At 43.8% G+C, this 16,379-nt stretch overlaps 1 protein-coding gene across 2 annotated transcripts in view; it reads right to left on the bottom strand.

Moving 5' to 3' along the window:
- The window catches only part of DPP3 (dipeptidyl peptidase 3), a 402,067-nt gene that overhangs the window by 339,042 nt on the left and 46,646 nt on the right, over positions 1-16,379 (bottom strand). For both annotated transcript variants that reach the window (XM_069207968.1, XM_069207967.1), the window contains exon 3: positions 5,356-5,445. In XM_069207968.1, coding sequence (XP_069064069.1) covers positions 5,356-5,445 — 90 coding nt within the window. The remainder of the gene's footprint in view (positions 1-5,355; positions 5,446-16,379) is intronic.

The following is a 16,379-nucleotide window of genomic DNA, read 5'->3' as shown; positions in this document are numbered from 1 at the left end:
CCTCTTTCATTCTATCCTCTATCTCCACTCTTTGGCTCATCACAAACCTCATTCTACTACTATGACCTTCAAAATAACCCTTTCTAGACTCTTCCCTCCTCTATCCCTCCTGGCTCACTCCATCCTCAGTTTACTACTATGCTCTCCCAAACAGCCCTACTGAATTCTCCCTCATGTATCTCTGGTTTGTCTCATCCCAAACTTCATTTTTCTACTATGATCTCCTTAATCCCTCTCTACAGACTTTTCCCTCCTCCATCTCTCCTTTACTCATCACAAACCTCATCTTACTACTATGATCTCTCAATTGACACTTTCTAGATTCTTCCCTTTTCTATTCATCCATTATTCTATTCAATCCAACTAAAAGACTCAAATGTGCACCACACAAATTAACTCATATTTTCCTATACTAATCCACCAATAATCCTTTTGGGTTCTTGAGTAGTGTGCTACTCGCCGAAAAGTGCTTTGACGCCTCGTCTGGGGTAGTAAAGCGCTATATTGATACAATTACAAGCTTCACCTCGGTGAGTCCCAAAGGCCCCTGTGTAAACAGGACTTTTAACAAATAATATCTATATAATAAACAATAGAGTTGCAGCGTCGAACATTCCTGATTCAATGTAAAACTTTGCTTTTTAATGAGTCTCTACTTTCGATAAAACTAATCAACAGTTTAGGAACTTTCTTCATGTACACAGTTTGGCCCAATTGTGTTATTGGACAAAGAAAAGACAGGCTAAGCTTCAGAACTGCTTTAGGAGGTATAAAACAACTGTGCAAGGACTCATGGGTAGTGACCCATCTGTCCTAGATATGGGTGGTATCAAAGAGGGATTTGTATCCTTGTTAGCAGCTGAACACGGAGCCTTAAAGAAACATGGAACCAAGGATGGAACTGCACCATTGTTATTGTTACAGGAGTTCTTCCTTCCTGGGTGAAAAACACCTGCATGGTCAAAGTTAGTGCTTCCTATTGCATTACCATATTCTGAAGCCCAGGGAAGTTTTTGAAAGTTAGTTTCAGGTTTGTTAGAGCCTCCAGGAGGAGTAATGGTAATAAGCTTGGAATGTGAAGTATCCAACAGGTTGCAATTCTTGGCCCCCAGATAGTTTTGCTAAAGTATCCACCAACACTAAGATTACATGCTTTAAATCATTTATCTCCCCTCTCAAACTTCAATAAGGCCAACTGCCTCTGCCAGCACTGGGGGATAAATACAGCTCAGCAGATCATCAATACCATGCCCCTTGTGAGGACTCATCAAAAGTTCTCAGGGCTAGTAAAGACTGTTTGGACTGCAGAATTTCATGTCTATTTGAGCACTCTAAATTAGGTATAGTTTCCACGTGTCTCATGCTGCCAGGAATTGAGCAGTCACTGAAAATGAGAAATCACTTGATTTAGGCGCTGTTAATTTCCTCGTAGATTGTTGTATAACTGGAGGGTTAACTTTCTTGCATGCCTTAGGCCTTTTCTTAACTATTTCAGCCACCTTTGCAGAGGCATTCTTCTTCAGTATGCTCTCCACTTCCTCAACTAAGAGGTCTATGTCTCTTGCCACACAATACTCAGTAGCATGTTTGGGGCCGTTGGTTCTGTGGGGCTGATAGTGCCTTTGCTTTTCCCGATGAGGATGAAAAGTGAATGCAATTTGATAAACTGGGGAAATGATGGGCAGATAGGAGAATACAATTTCACTCACATATTCCTTCGACTATTAACAATAGACTGTCAAGAAAGGGAAAATAGAAGTCATAGTATATTTACGTTTGCAATTGGCCAGCTATCTTTGACCTCTCGATGCAGAACCAAGGGAGATGGCCTTGCCCTGCCTTATCTTGGCTATGATAGTTTCTGATACGCCAGCCCTTGGCCCAAGCTCTGCCCAGGCAGGACCCACGCAGCGGGAGGCATGTAAGCACTATGTAGTGCTGAGTGATGGTGGCTCCTCTTTCCCTTGTTGGCGCTCATAGGAACGGTTGTTTCTGAAGCTTGGAGTCCCTTTCTGGTGTCGCGTAGGCTCTCATCATTCTAATGAGACTACTGTATTTGAGTGGGAGAATCGCCTGCGGTGTGGGGGACTAAGTCTGACCCGTTACAGGTGACACCTGTCGGCCTAATCCAGGTTTTGCTCCAGCTGACTAGCAGTGCCTCACCTCCACCCAAGAGCTGGGGTGATTGGGCAGCCGAGCGCATGACACAATTGACTCCTCAGGGAAATCGTGGTCACTCAGATCTCATCCGTTTCTCTCAGTTACATTAGTCTCACATATACAAGGATAAACAGAGGCAGTGTAAGTTTCAATAAGGTTTTAATGAAGCAACTGCATCTTAGATAATAAAGCATGTACTGCAATAACCAGGACAATGAAGCTTGACAGGATTAGAATTGTGACAAGGAGAGTGAAGCATAAAAATAATGCTACCATATTGTCACTAGAGTCATTAATATAATTCCTACCTACGATATATTAGAGCACAGCATGTTAAGCTTTAGTTCTGCCCTTAAGGTTCCCCTGGGAAGGCATCATCCCTCATACCTGATCAAGAGGCCTGAAGTCTGCATAAGCAGCTGTAGCGAAGCGTTCAGTAATCAGCATACAGTCAAGGTCACCTGGCTGGAATCTCCCTCTACGTGTATGGGACGAAGAAGTGTTTTTATAATAAAACAGCTGATGTTCTGAGAAAATGTCCCTACGTAAAGATGTGTATGTTTCTATGAATACCAGAGACAAAGCATTACCACGTTTACCGGCAACCTATCTTACTGCAGCCTTCAGAGAGCACAGAGTGAAAGAAATGTCTTGTTTCAGAATGCAGTGCTGGCCTGGGCAAAGAACAGCTAGATAGAGAGAAATAAAACAAGACTGCAAATGTGGCTATTGCTAAAATAATAAACGAGGCTGATTAAAATATATCTAGGTTACAGTGCACAGCAGTAGGCCTCGTTTGCTAAAATAATGTGCATGGTGCTATAACTAAAATGGCTACACAACACTGGCACAAGGAATCCCATGTAGTGGGAGATGTGTGAGAGCTATATAGAGCTGAGTGATGGTGGCTCCTCCTCCCCTTGTTGGAGCTCATGGGCATGGCTGTTTCTGGGGCCTGGAATCACTTTTTGGCAACAAGGAATCCCTATTATAATATCTATTTCTAGGATAACTCTAGCAAACAATTATTCCAGATCCAGCTGTAAAGGCCCTGGGAACAGGTCCTATTTTGTAAAAGTGGAAAGGCTCCTTTCTCAGCTATAATCCAGAGATCAAAGCTTTCTGGCAAAGACAACCTAGTCAGAATTTTTTTTATTTTCTCTTTCAGTTGAATCCAATCTTATCCCTAGATGTAATTGGCATCAACAATCCAACAAATTGTTGCCCCTTTTCTCAATATAAATCCTACCCGGAGTGTTCCTCCCTTTAAATTAATAATTCTTGCTGGTCATCCCAATCATACCTATTTTGTCCTTATTCCTACGTGCTTGAGGTTAAATATCAGCTTTTCTGAACTCTGCTACTTGCTTTTAGGTAACATATTGAATTTCTCTTACCCATCAAGAGATTTGGCTACCAGCGCTATCTAATACACTCACTTTAATTCCATACAAACATATTTTTCCATCAGTGTTCACATCATACACTTGTAGCACAACTCTTCAATTCCTCTTGCACATTAATGTTTTGAACCCTTCCTTCCCTACATACAGAGCCATAATGCCCTCTAAAATCTCATTTTCAATATTTAGTACTTCAGGCACAGCATCATTCTATTTGTGTAATGACCCACATTTGAACACTTCAGACCGCACTCGATTCTTACTTCGCCTTTTTGTTTTTTCCAACCCTTCTCTGAAACCTTTGCAGCATCATCTATGTCTCTGTAACCATGCAAACACCTTTGGTTTATCTTGCCTTGGACCGCCTCAGTATGCAGCAGGTGCGGAGCATATGAAGTGGTAGAGTCTACAAGGGGAGTACCTGACTACAATTGTGTCTATTTCCAGACTGTCTGCAGCACCCTGTGCACAGCAATTTAACGTGCAATGCCCTTTCATTACATCCTCCATACCTCAACCAATATGTCCCTATAAGACAAACTACAAATAATGCTCTTTCAACCATTCACTTTGAAGGGAACCAGATGTACAGAGTATGAAGCTATAGAAACAGTACAAACAGAGCAACTCTAAAACAATTTAGACTTTGAGCTGGTATGGAAAGCACTATGTAAAACGTCTATACAAAACCAGACATCATGAAAATGCTTCTTGGCAGCTGGCTGGTGGGGGTGGGAGGGAGGGGGGGCTGCTGTTACCCAGAAACTCAATTCAGGGAACTAGAACACCTGTACACCGATATTCCAGATGACATTAATCACTGTTCCGCCCAAGGAGTGACATTACCACCTTTGTTGGCAATCTTACTGAAGACGTCACATCAGGGAAATAAAGAGGCTGCTCAAAAATATCAAATGTATACTGGGCACTCAAACTCACACATGAGTTTATGAAGGATTATAAAGTGTGACTAAATGTACACACCCTTCGTGAGCGGGGTCTACAGAAAACATACTACAGATGCACAGGGCTCGCATGGAAAGTTAACAGGCAGACAACACTGCTATCAGACATCTCAATTAATATGTTATACTATTAGAATATCTGAATCTGTACTGCATGTTAGATTGTTGCTGGGGGAACTGGGACGGCATGTTATGAGCAGGGGCTAGTGATGACAGGTTTAAAAATTTAAAAAAAATGATAAGCTAAAGGTGTGAGGCGATCCGCGAGGCCAGTACGTCCACATGTGTGGTTACTCTGTATTATTATAGCTTTTAACTAAACCAATAGGCAATAATTGTATTATATATCTGTATATAATACATTCTAATGTGTTTGTTATAAAGAGAGGCAGATGGTTTATGTTCTACTAATGAAATACAGGAATCTGTACGGCATGTTAGACTGTTGCTGGGGGGGCCTGAATGTTATATTATGAACAGAGGCTCGGAGGAGTAGGAGTTGTGATGCAACCAGATTTAGTTGAGGTCTTCAGAGCACATACATAATAAATGCAAAGATTAAATGAGGACTGAGCTTGGATTGCTTTATCAGCAACAAATGGATTTCTTTATTGATTTCAAGGGAGCTATTGCAGGGGGCAAAAACACTGTATTGCCAAGCATTTGACACTCTTGATACATCTTCTTCCTCCCATTATCATCAACACATACTTTCGACCTCAGTCTAAACTTTATTACATTTAGGATTTCCTACTCGTTTGCTGCTACACCACTCATTCCAGTGGGAACAAATACGATCACACAAGGGAAGATTACAAATGTCTTACCTTAGGAAGGTTGGGAATGAACTTGGTGTCCCCAAAAGATTTGTAGTTGCCCATGTTGGCAAAGAAGCCAGCTGTATACACCAAAAGTGCCTAAGGGGAAAAGAAAATGGAACAAACTTTTAAAGTGTCTTTCTAGCTCCTGCATAAGCAAATAATGAGTGTGCATCTTACACAGGCAACCAAAGGAACCTAATCCCACACGTAGTGCCTCTACTCTCTGCTATCTCTGTCTAATAGACTGCAGAGCACAAGGGCACTTCTTTTTACAAATTTCTTCAATTTCTAATCCTCCGTCTCTGATAAGTGTCAGCTGTGCGGGTGCAAATTGAAGGTCCTCAAAAATTGAGACAATTATTTTTTTAACTCAACCAGACTTCCCACAATTTTCCAGATCAAAGACTGTGTTAACCTCAATTTCATGAAGCAATGTGGCCCTGCATTAAAGCACCTCCCAAAACACCAACATCAACTAAAATATAGAACATTAATAGATTTAGATAGTATAACAATTAAGTGGATCCAAACAATAACTAAGTTCAAGATACATCAAAAGCTTTAGGATTTTATACAAAATTAAAAAATAAGCCAAACCGAGTCAACACCATGAAGGGTCTACGATGCAGAGTTATACCTAGTACGCAAAAGTCCAAATGGGCAGCAAAAGCAGCAGAAAGACAGTCAATACCTAGCAGCATCTACATCTCCAGAAAATCTTCTGGCTCACTCCCAAAATCAAGGGGTTTTTACATACAATTCTTGCATAGAAAACAAGAACTTTCACAGAATGATTGTGGTGTGAGCAAATGTATCATCTCTCTGGCATATTAGAGGGCATGCAAAAATAGGTAATTACCTTATCATTTAAGCACTATCCCATTTTCTTGAATGCTTTTTTTTAGCACCCTCTATGGTAGCCAAATGGATGACTGAGTCCAAACTTAAACTTAACAATGGAACGTCAGAATTAATGATTGTGGGCAATTGTGCCCTCTCCAACTCTCCGACGCTACTTCCAGAGGATTTTTAAAATCTTCCGCCCTCTAAAGACCATATAAAGAGCCTAGGCTTCTGGCTAGACCATCGCCTTACAATGGACCAGCAATCCAAAAGGATCGCCTCATCCTGCTTTTGCCTCTTAAGAACTAAGAGGAAAATCCTCAATACGTGATAAGGAGACTGCAGGTAGGGTAAAATGGGGCAGCGCGATTACTCAAGAATACACCCAGATATATATCGGCTAAACCTGCCTTAGTCTCCCTCCACTGGCTACCCATAAGGCAACGGATTAACTTTAAGGCCCTATGCAAGACACACAAAGCCCAAGCCCTTCATAACAAGGGTCCTAATTTCTTTGGCAAAACACTTCATTTTACGTCCCAGCAAGGACTTTGAGATCCTCTGCTGCCCTGCTGTTTCACACTCCTCGATTCAAGAGAACTATATGGGGAGGTAACTCCTCCTTAGTTAAAGCTGCACACCTCTGGAACTCCCTCCCCTTAGAACTCCGACAAGAACATCTAGAACTAACTTTTCCTAAGAAACTGAAGACTTTCTTATTCTCATCATAGTTTTTCCTTCGGTTTTTGCCCCGAGCTGTCACTTCCCTTTTTAGCGCTGGGAGGCCTTCTGGTAGCCATGCGCTCTACACATTTCCTAAACTAAACTAAAAGTATAAGGAGATGTTTAACCAAAGCAAAACAAATTGACAATCAGACTTTTTCCAAATTAATAGTTCTGCTGGAAGTAATGGAGGTAAATGAAGATATTGTTACATGTAAATTACTACTGAATTGAGGAAGGTTCACCGTGAACAGAACAATTACAAAAGAAATAAACTATTATGATTTCAACTTGACATTTCTGCAGTTTGCTGGGAGAGGATGTGCGCAGCAGGGCAAGCGTGCAGCTGAGTGAAAGATGACTTCCATCTTGGTTAAAATGGTGTTTTGCACAGAAATGTGTCCTAGTTAACATCCATTAAGAAAACACACTTCTACACTTCATAGAAAAAGGGAAATTGTAGCTGTTGAATCTAGTTTAAGTTTCCATACTGTCAATGATTTACATTGTTAACAATACACAAAAATTATAAATCCCGAAAATGCTTTTACATATCCCTTTCCCCTCTGGTTATTCTAGAATAACTAAAAACAGTTAATTAAGAATTATTAAATCAGGAAATCATAACACCGTCTCCATCACTTTGTACTTCTTTCTTCTATTCTCCTCCACAATCTCATTTGGTTGTAAATATGATCTTCGACATACTGTATCTCAAACTTACATTCATCTACATAGTCCTTCAACATTTTAACATGAATGCTATCTTGAAACCAACTAACTGTATAAAATGGCATCATACAAACAGCTAATTTACAGATTGCAGGAAAATGTTGGAATTTTCATCCAATTTAGGATACCCTTTCTAACTAATACACATTCTATTTCTGGTAATAGGTAAGATTTTTCTTCCATGATATTTTACTGCATGACTAGGACTATTATTTGACTTATTGTCTAATCCACTTTTCAAAATATTGTTTATATACTGACATGCTTTGCAATAAAAATATACTACAAAAAAAAGAAATCAACTAACTAAACTTTCCCTACATGTCAGTGTGTTATGTTTCACTTTGTTTCAATTATGTACTCTACTTAATTCAATCCTTATAGCAACATATCCCATGGAGGAAGTAGGCACAACAGACTAGCAATATCATTAATATGACAAATAAACTAAGATTTTTACAGCATCTGCTGTATTCCATTTTCTATTGAGACTAAAACAAATTTATTGTGAATCTCCACAAAAAAACGAATAACGAAATTTTTCTTCAAAACAATATTCGGTTTTTATTATTTCTTTAAAACAATAACCACAACAAAAAACTTTAAAAAAACATTTTTTTCCAAAAGTTAATTTTGCTTCATACATGCAAAAAGATTCTTCTTCTTATCAAACAGTCTCACTTTTTTACGGTCTTTCAAATAATTCAAGGTGTTTCTACATTTTCAGGTTCATTTTCAAATATGTATTTACAATTGTTTATCGGACTGTAGATCTCTGGGTCTCACTCAACTTCTTTAGACACTGTTGCTAGATACAGCCATCAGGTGATGTACATTTTCAATGTGGAGTTCTATTTCTTGGTAGCCTTATAGCAACGAGTGATTCACTTTCGCGGTTTTCTGAATCTAATTCAATGCTTCAGACACTTCAACAGTTGACTTTAATCTTTCTTGTTGACAGTGCTTTCTTTTGCATGTTCTGTTCAGTGAGTGGTTTTCTTCAGATCTTTCTTTTTCACCTAAAACTACTATTGAATCTTCTTCACACACAAATTAACTTGAACGCTGATCAGTTTTAGCTGCACGATTCACTGTGAACAGTCTTCTATTGGGGGTTCTTGTAACTTGGATTTTCAACTGGAGCCTCTTGTTTAGATCAGAGACTAATTGTTCTTGCTGCCACTAATGCCTTTGACTTTGACACTGCAACATTTTGTCACTCTTGTCCTCGCTTTGAAACTGAAAAGTGCTACTTGTACCTTTTCCAGGATTGTCATTTTCACCAACCAGGACTTCTACGACTTTGCTATCTTCAAGGTTTTAACCCTAAATGTTCACCCCTCTGGATCCGTGCGGCGAACTTAAGCTTGTCTCTGTGAATCATTGGTCACTTTAACCATTTCTTCATCCATCACCTTCACTCTTTTTGTGTGACTAGCGTGGATCCACTGTGACGTCAGCCAGTAATTGAAAGAAGTGCAGCTGAAGGACTATAATTCAATCTCATTGCTCATGAACAATTCATGGGGCGATAGACCAGTCCATTTTTCAGGTGTACATCTACTGCTCAATAAAAATACAAAATAAAAAAAGGATGAGCATCCATCCACTTCATACTTTGTCCAGTTTACTTTGAAGATCCTATTCATCCTCTCAATCACTCCGGAAGACTGATGACAATAGCTACAAAGGAACGTCTGATAAATTTGGAGAGGGGCACAAATTATTTGCAAAAGTTCATTTTTAAAATGAAAGTCAAGATCTGTTTCAATGGAAATTGAAAGCCTGAATCAAGGTATTAGTTCTCTCAACATGTTTGGCAATCGTCAGGCTGTCTGGTATCTGTATGAGATAGGCCTCAACCCATTTAGAAAACAAGCAATCACAAGAATGTATTTCATAACACTGGAAACCGGCAATGCTACAAAATCTGTCAGCAGTATTGTAAATTGGCCAATATGATTACTGTATTTGCCTTCTTTCCCCGATTGCTCCTTTGACAGACTAAACAGTGTGAAACATATATCATCAGTAACATACCTAAAGAACGAGTTACTTACCTTCGGTAACGACATTTCTGGTGGATACATTAGCTACCTGTGGATTCCTCACCTAATGAATACTCCCATGGCGCCAGCATTCGACGGAAATCTTCTTCCTAGCTTCTGCACGTCGGCGAGGACGTCACTCTAGCCCACGCGACGCTGTCTGACGTCATACAGGCAGTAAGAGGTCAGTACCAACATTTTTTTTTTTTTACGTGCATGAGAATAATAAACCAATGCAATGAAAAGAGCAAAGCAACATCCCATAACATTGTAAATCACACAACATTGCAATAAAATGGCTGTAGATTTAATATAACTCCCCTTTTTTTTTTTTTTTTAAATCAAACAAACAAATATATGCAAATCAAGTATATACAAAAAGATATATATATATATATACACATACATATATATATACACACACAAGTATCCATATATACAAAATCTATTGCAGCCTTGAAGACCAAGAGGAGCACACTCAAGGATTACTTGGTAAGACCAGAAAGGCAACGGGGAGGCGGGTGCGACCGTGAGGAATCCACAGGTAGCTAATGTATCCACCAGAAAAGTCGTTACCGAAGGTTAGTAACTCGTTCTTCTGATGGATACAACTACCTGTGGATTCCTCACCTAATGAATAGAGTCCCAAAGCAGTACCACGCCCGGTGGTGAGTGCCGAAATGGTCAAACCAAGAAATCCTGCAGCACTGACCGTGCAAAATGGCCGTCCCATCTGACCTCAGAGTCCAAACAGTAATGTTTCGCAAAAGTATGAAGGGACGACCAAGTTGCGGCCTTGCAGATGTCGACCACAGGAACACCCCTGGCCAAGGCCGAAGTGGCCGACTTAGCTCTGGTGGAATGAGCTCTTATACCATCAGGAGGATCCTTCTTGGCCAAAGAGTAACAGATTTTAATGCAAAGACCAACCCACCTGGAGAGTGTTCTCTTGTGGACTGCCTTTCCTCTCCTCTTGCCCACGTATCCGATGAACAGCTGATCCTCCAGCCTGAAATCCTTTGTTCTATCAATGAAGAAGCTTAACGCCCTCTTTGGGTCCAAGCGATGTAGTCTCTCTTCCTCCTAAGAAGGATGAGGCGGAGGATAGAACGTGGACAAAGTAATTGTCTGGGCCAAATGGAAAGGTGAAACAACCTTCGGGAGGAAAGCAGCCTTGGTCCTCAACACCACCTTATCCCCATAAAAAGTTGTATAAGGGGGTTTTACGGATAAGGCTTGCAACTCACTCACTCTCCTTGCAGATGTTATAGCCACCAGGAAGACTGTCTTAATAACTAAATACCTTAAGGGGCAAGAATGCATAGGCTCAAAAGGGGACCCCATAAGGAAAGTGAGGACCAAGGACAAATCCCATTGAGGCATAACGAATGGTTTTGGAGGATATTTATTTAGAAGACCTTTCAAGAATCTGAGAACAATAGGGGATTTAAATAGCGATGGTTGGTCTGGAAGACAAATGAAGGCTGAGAAGGCAGACAAATAACCTTTAATGGTAGCCACTGCACAACCTTTCTGCGCTAGAGACAGAGCAAAAGACAAAACATCTGACAGATGAGCATGTAAGGGATCAATCTGTCTCTCTCCACACCACATCACAAATTTAGACCACCTATTAGCGTAGATAGATTTAGTGGAGTGTCGCCTGGCCGCTAATATAACATCCACTACATCAGGCGGGAGAGAGAAGGAACTCAGGTTGCCCCGCTCAATCTCCAGGCATGTAGGTGCAGACTCTGGAGGTTGGGGTGTAAAACCTGCCCCTGCGACTGCGAGAGGAGGTCTGCCCCGAGAGGGAGACGGAGCGGAGGGCACAGTGAGAGTTGGAGAAGGTCGGAGTACCACACCCTCCTTGGCCAATCCGGAGCTATTAAGATAACTTGGGCCCGGTCCTGGCGAATCTTCCTCAACACCCGAGGAATCAAGGGTATGGGGGGAAACGTGTAAAGCAACTGGTCGCACCAGGTTATCAGAAACGCGTCCCCCAATGCTCCCTGCACCGGATACTGGAGGCTGCAGAATAACGGACAATGCGCGTTCTCCAGAGTGGCAAACAGATCTATCCGAGGAAACCCCCACATCTGGAAGATTAAACGGACTTGATCCGGATGGAGACGCCACTCGTGGTCGGCCGAGAATTGGTGACTGAGACTGTCCGCACGTACATTCAAGACCCCGGACAGATGATTTGCTACCAAGCAAATCTGATGGTCCTTTGCCCAGGACCATAGTCGAAGAGATTCTCTGCAGAGAAGGTACGACCCTACTCCTCCCTGTTTGTTTATGTACCACATCGTGGTAGTATTGTCCGTCAGGACCTGTACCGACTGACCACGAAGGGATGGGAGGAAGGCCTTGAGAGCCAGACGTACAGCCCGTAACTCTAACAGATTGATATGAAACATCTGTTCCTCTGGAGACCAAAGTCCTTTGATCTCCAGATCCCCCAGATGAGCTCCCCACCCTAGAGTGGAAGTATCCGTTATGACCGTGGCCACTGGTGGCGACTGCGCGAACGGCTTTCCTTGTGAAAGATTGTTGCTCGCAATCCACCACTTCAAGTCCACAGCAGCATCTCTGGAGATCTTGACCACACCTTCTAGATCTCCTTTGTGTTGAGACCACTGCCTTCGGAGGCACCACTGAAGAGCCCTCATGTGCCAGCGAGCATGCGTGACCAACAGTATGCTGGAGGCAAACAGACCGAGCAGACGAAGGACCTTGAGGACTGGAACTACCGCTCCATTTTGAAACATTGGAACCAACTCCTGAATATCTTGAATCCGCTGAGGCGGAGGAAAGGCTCGATTCAATGTTGTATCCAGTACTGCCCCTATGAACAGGAGGCGCTGAGATGGCTCTAGGTGAGATTTGGGCACGTTCACCGAAAAGCCCAGGTCGAACAACAACTGGGTTGTTGACTGCAGATGATGCGACAAGCTCCGGGGACTTGGCTTTGATCAACCAGTCGTCCAAGTAAGGGAATACTGCTATCTCCTTCCTTCTGAGCTCTGCCGCAACCACCGACATCACCTTTGTGAAGACTCGAGGTGCTGAAGTAAGAGCAAACGGGAGGACCGCAAACTGATAGTGCTGCGACCCTACCACAAACCGGAGATACTTCCTGTGCGACTTGAGTATCGGGTTATGAAAATAAGCGTCCTGCAAGTTGACAGACACCATCCAATCTTCTTTGTTCAACGCCAAAAGCACCTGTGCTAGGGTCAGCATCTTGAACTTTTCCTGTTTGAGGAACCAACTCAAGATCCTCAGATCCAGGATCGGTCTCAACCGACCATCCTTCTTGGGAATCAGGAAGTACCTTGAGTAACAACCTCGACCCCTTTCCTGCTCTGGGACCAACTCCACCGCGCCCTTTGAAAGGAGGACTTGAACCTCCTGTTCTGGCAACAGGAGGTGTTCTTCTGAACAATAAGATGGGCGGGGCGGGATGGGGGGCGGAAACTCCCGAAAGGGAAGGGTGTAGCCTTTTCCCACAATACTGATAACCCAAGTGTCCATTGTAATAGTCTCCCACTTGTGGAGAAAATGCCGTAACCTTCCCCCTACAGGAGAGAAGTGAGTGGGAAATGGTGGAAGCCTAAGGCTGCTTTCCCTGCTGCACCCCTCCAGAGGACGAGGAAGAGGCAGAGTGCTGTTGAGAGGCTCCTCTGGTGCGGGCCCTACCTCTCCCTCTAAATGATCTATAGGGGTGGGAAGAGGCGGGTTGCTGAAATCTCCCCCGAAAGGAAGAGGAGGAAGAGCCATGCCCAAATCCACGAAACCTCCTGAAAAACCTGGAAGAGGCAGAGGAAGAAGGAGCTTGCAGCCCTAACGATTTGGCTGTGGCCCTGCTCTCTTTAAATCGCTCCAAGGCCGAATCTGCCTTGGCTCCAAACAGTTTGTCCCCATCAAACGGGAGGTCCAATAGGGTCGACTGCACGTCCGCAGAAAACCCTGAATTACGGAGCCAGGCCTGTCTCCTTGCCACCACAGCTGTGCCCATCGCCCTAGCCACCAAGTCGGTCGTGTCCAGCCCAGACTGGATAATCTGGGTTGCGGCAGCCTGGGCATCCGAGACAACATCCAAGAGTCTCTGGGGAAGCTCCATAAATGAAGATGAAATATCGTCCATAAGAGCATGGATGTATCTCCCCAGAATGCAAGTTGCGTTGGTGGCCTTCAACGCCAAACTGCAAGATGAAAATATTTTCTTGGATTGTGCATCCAGCTTTTTGGAGTCCCTGTCTCCAGGTACCGTCGGGAAAGATCCAGGCGCTGACTTCGATGAACAGGAGGCGTGCACCACCAAGCTCTCCGGCGTAGGGTGTCTAGAAAGAAAGCCAGGGTCAGATGGTGCAGCTCGATATCTCCTGGCCACAGCCCTATGAACCGCCGAGGAAGATACTGGCTTCTTCCACACTTCTATCACCGGATCAAGCAAAGCCTCATTAAACGGCAAGAGAGGTTCCGCTGCAGCAGAGGCCGGATGCAATACCTCCGTCAATAAATTCTGCTTCGCCTCTGCCAACGGCAAAGGCAGGTCCAGAAAGTTAGCTGCCTTCCTTACCACAGCGTGAAAGGTAGCAGCCTCCTCCGTATACTCCCCTGGAGATGAAAGGTCCCACTCAGGGGAAGTATCCAGCCCACTGGCCGTATCCAGACCATGCAGTCCATCACCAGAGTCCTCCACCTCTCCTTCCTCCAGGACTCGTTGGTACTCCTGCTCTTCCAAAAGACGGAGAGCACGCCTCCTCGAATGTAGTCTCTGCTCGATACGCGGAGTCGACATGGCCTCCACCGAAGTCAAAGATCGGCGCCGATCTCCAGAAATATCCGACGCCGCGTCCGGCGCCACAGGCAGCTTCGGCGTCGTTGAAGGAGCAGGACGAAGAGATCTTGGAGCGATGGACCCACCGGAGTCACAGGACGAAATCCGGACGTCGACGGGATGGAAACCTCCGGGGCCAATCCCTCTGAAGCCACCGGAGCGGCCACTGGCGCCGAGCCCACATTCCCAAAAGGGAGAAAGGGCATAAAGGGTGCCGGCCGTAGAGGCGCAGGATCACCCAATGAAAAGGCCAAAGGCCCTGAAGGACCTGCCGGAGCACCCCCTGGAGCCATCTGTTGAAAGATGGTATACATCGCATTAAGAAATGCTGTACTATCGGCTCCAGGGGTGGGAAAAGCCGGATACTGGGGTGCCTGGATCGAAGGCGACCCCGACGCCGGCCTCGACGTCTGCGACGCCGGAGACAACACCAGAGGCTGCATCACCTCAATCACAGAAGCCTGTCCAGGCGAAGTCGGTGACGCCGGAGAGGGCAACGGCGTCGATGGATGCGGCGTGACCGTGGGACTGACCTCCCAAGTTCTCCGACGCCGAAGGCGACCTCTAACGAGTCTCCTTGCTAGAGTGACGCCGTGAATCTCTACGGCGCCGGGAGTCTCGATGACGCCGATGAGACCTTGGCGAAGAAGACTTTTTGTGATGTTTTTCCTTTCTCTTCGACTTTGCCATGAATATCTTAGCCTCACGTTCCTTGAGGGCCTTCGGATTCATGTGCTGACATGAATCGCAAGTCGCGACGTCGTGGTCGGAGCTCAAACACCATAGACAGTCGGAGTGAGGATCTGTAACGGACATCTTGCCCCCACACTCTCGACAGGGCTTGAAACCCGACTTCCTCTGAGACATTATTACCGCAGAGAAGAACTACGCAGCAGAAAATACACTGTAACTACTAAAGTAACAGTAGCTCCCTCGAAGATAACCGTTTCGAATGCACGGAAAAAAAGGGAACTGACGTCGGCGAGGACCTCTTATTGCCTGTATGACGTCAGACGGCGTCGCGTGGGCTAGAGTGACGTCCTCGTCGACGTGCAGAAGCTAGGAAGAAGATTTCCGTCGAATGCTGGCGCCATGGGAGTATTCATTAGGTGAGGAATCCACAGGTAGTTGTATCCATCAGAAATAGGTGTTTTCACAACACATTCTGAAAGTCCTAAGCGTGGAATCCCTCCTTCAGTAAAACTATCAGTGTAAATGGCGTACCATGAAATAAAACATTGAGTTTGGCAAAATATCTTTATGTTCAGAAGTGCCTTAAATTCTTGTAACTTAATTTTTCCCATTTTCGCTTCTTGTCTTCTGAGGCTTCCTCCTGAATTCCTCTCAACTCAGAAAAGATTGAATTGAACTTCATAGGAAACAATTTACATTTTCAGTAATTTGCAAAGAATGTATTCTTGATTATCTTGCACAGTGTCTTGAGTCCGTAATTCATTTTCAGGTGCACATTATCTACCAAAGTTGACTATATTTTGCCCAGCCTTATAGGCATCCCATTTTGACTACAACAATCTCCTTTAGATGTTGTGTTGCTTACAACAGATCACATCCGTACAGACTGTTTCTGGGGGCACTCCAGAAGAAGTCATAATACCCCTCTGCACGTACAGTACACCAAAACTATACTGGCTGTCCATGTAAATTGCCCGATATACATTTTCGACATGCAACAAGCTCTTGCTAAAGCAACCAATTCTGCCACTAGTGCTCAAGTTACATTCAGCAGATATGATATTTCAAGAAATTCAGAAATAGAAGACACAGCTTAGGAAACCTTCAATGCTCCAAATTAGTCTCTCAAACAAGAATCATGA

Source organism: Pleurodeles waltl, chromosome 9 (genome assembly GCF_031143425.1).
Source record: "Pleurodeles waltl isolate 20211129_DDA chromosome 9, aPleWal1.hap1.20221129, whole genome shotgun sequence".
In the NCBI taxonomy this organism is placed as follows: domain Eukaryota; kingdom Metazoa; phylum Chordata; class Amphibia; order Caudata; family Salamandridae; genus Pleurodeles; species Pleurodeles waltl.
Note: the sequence above shows the minus strand (reverse complement) of the source record. Positions and strands in the feature narration are given on the sequence as shown.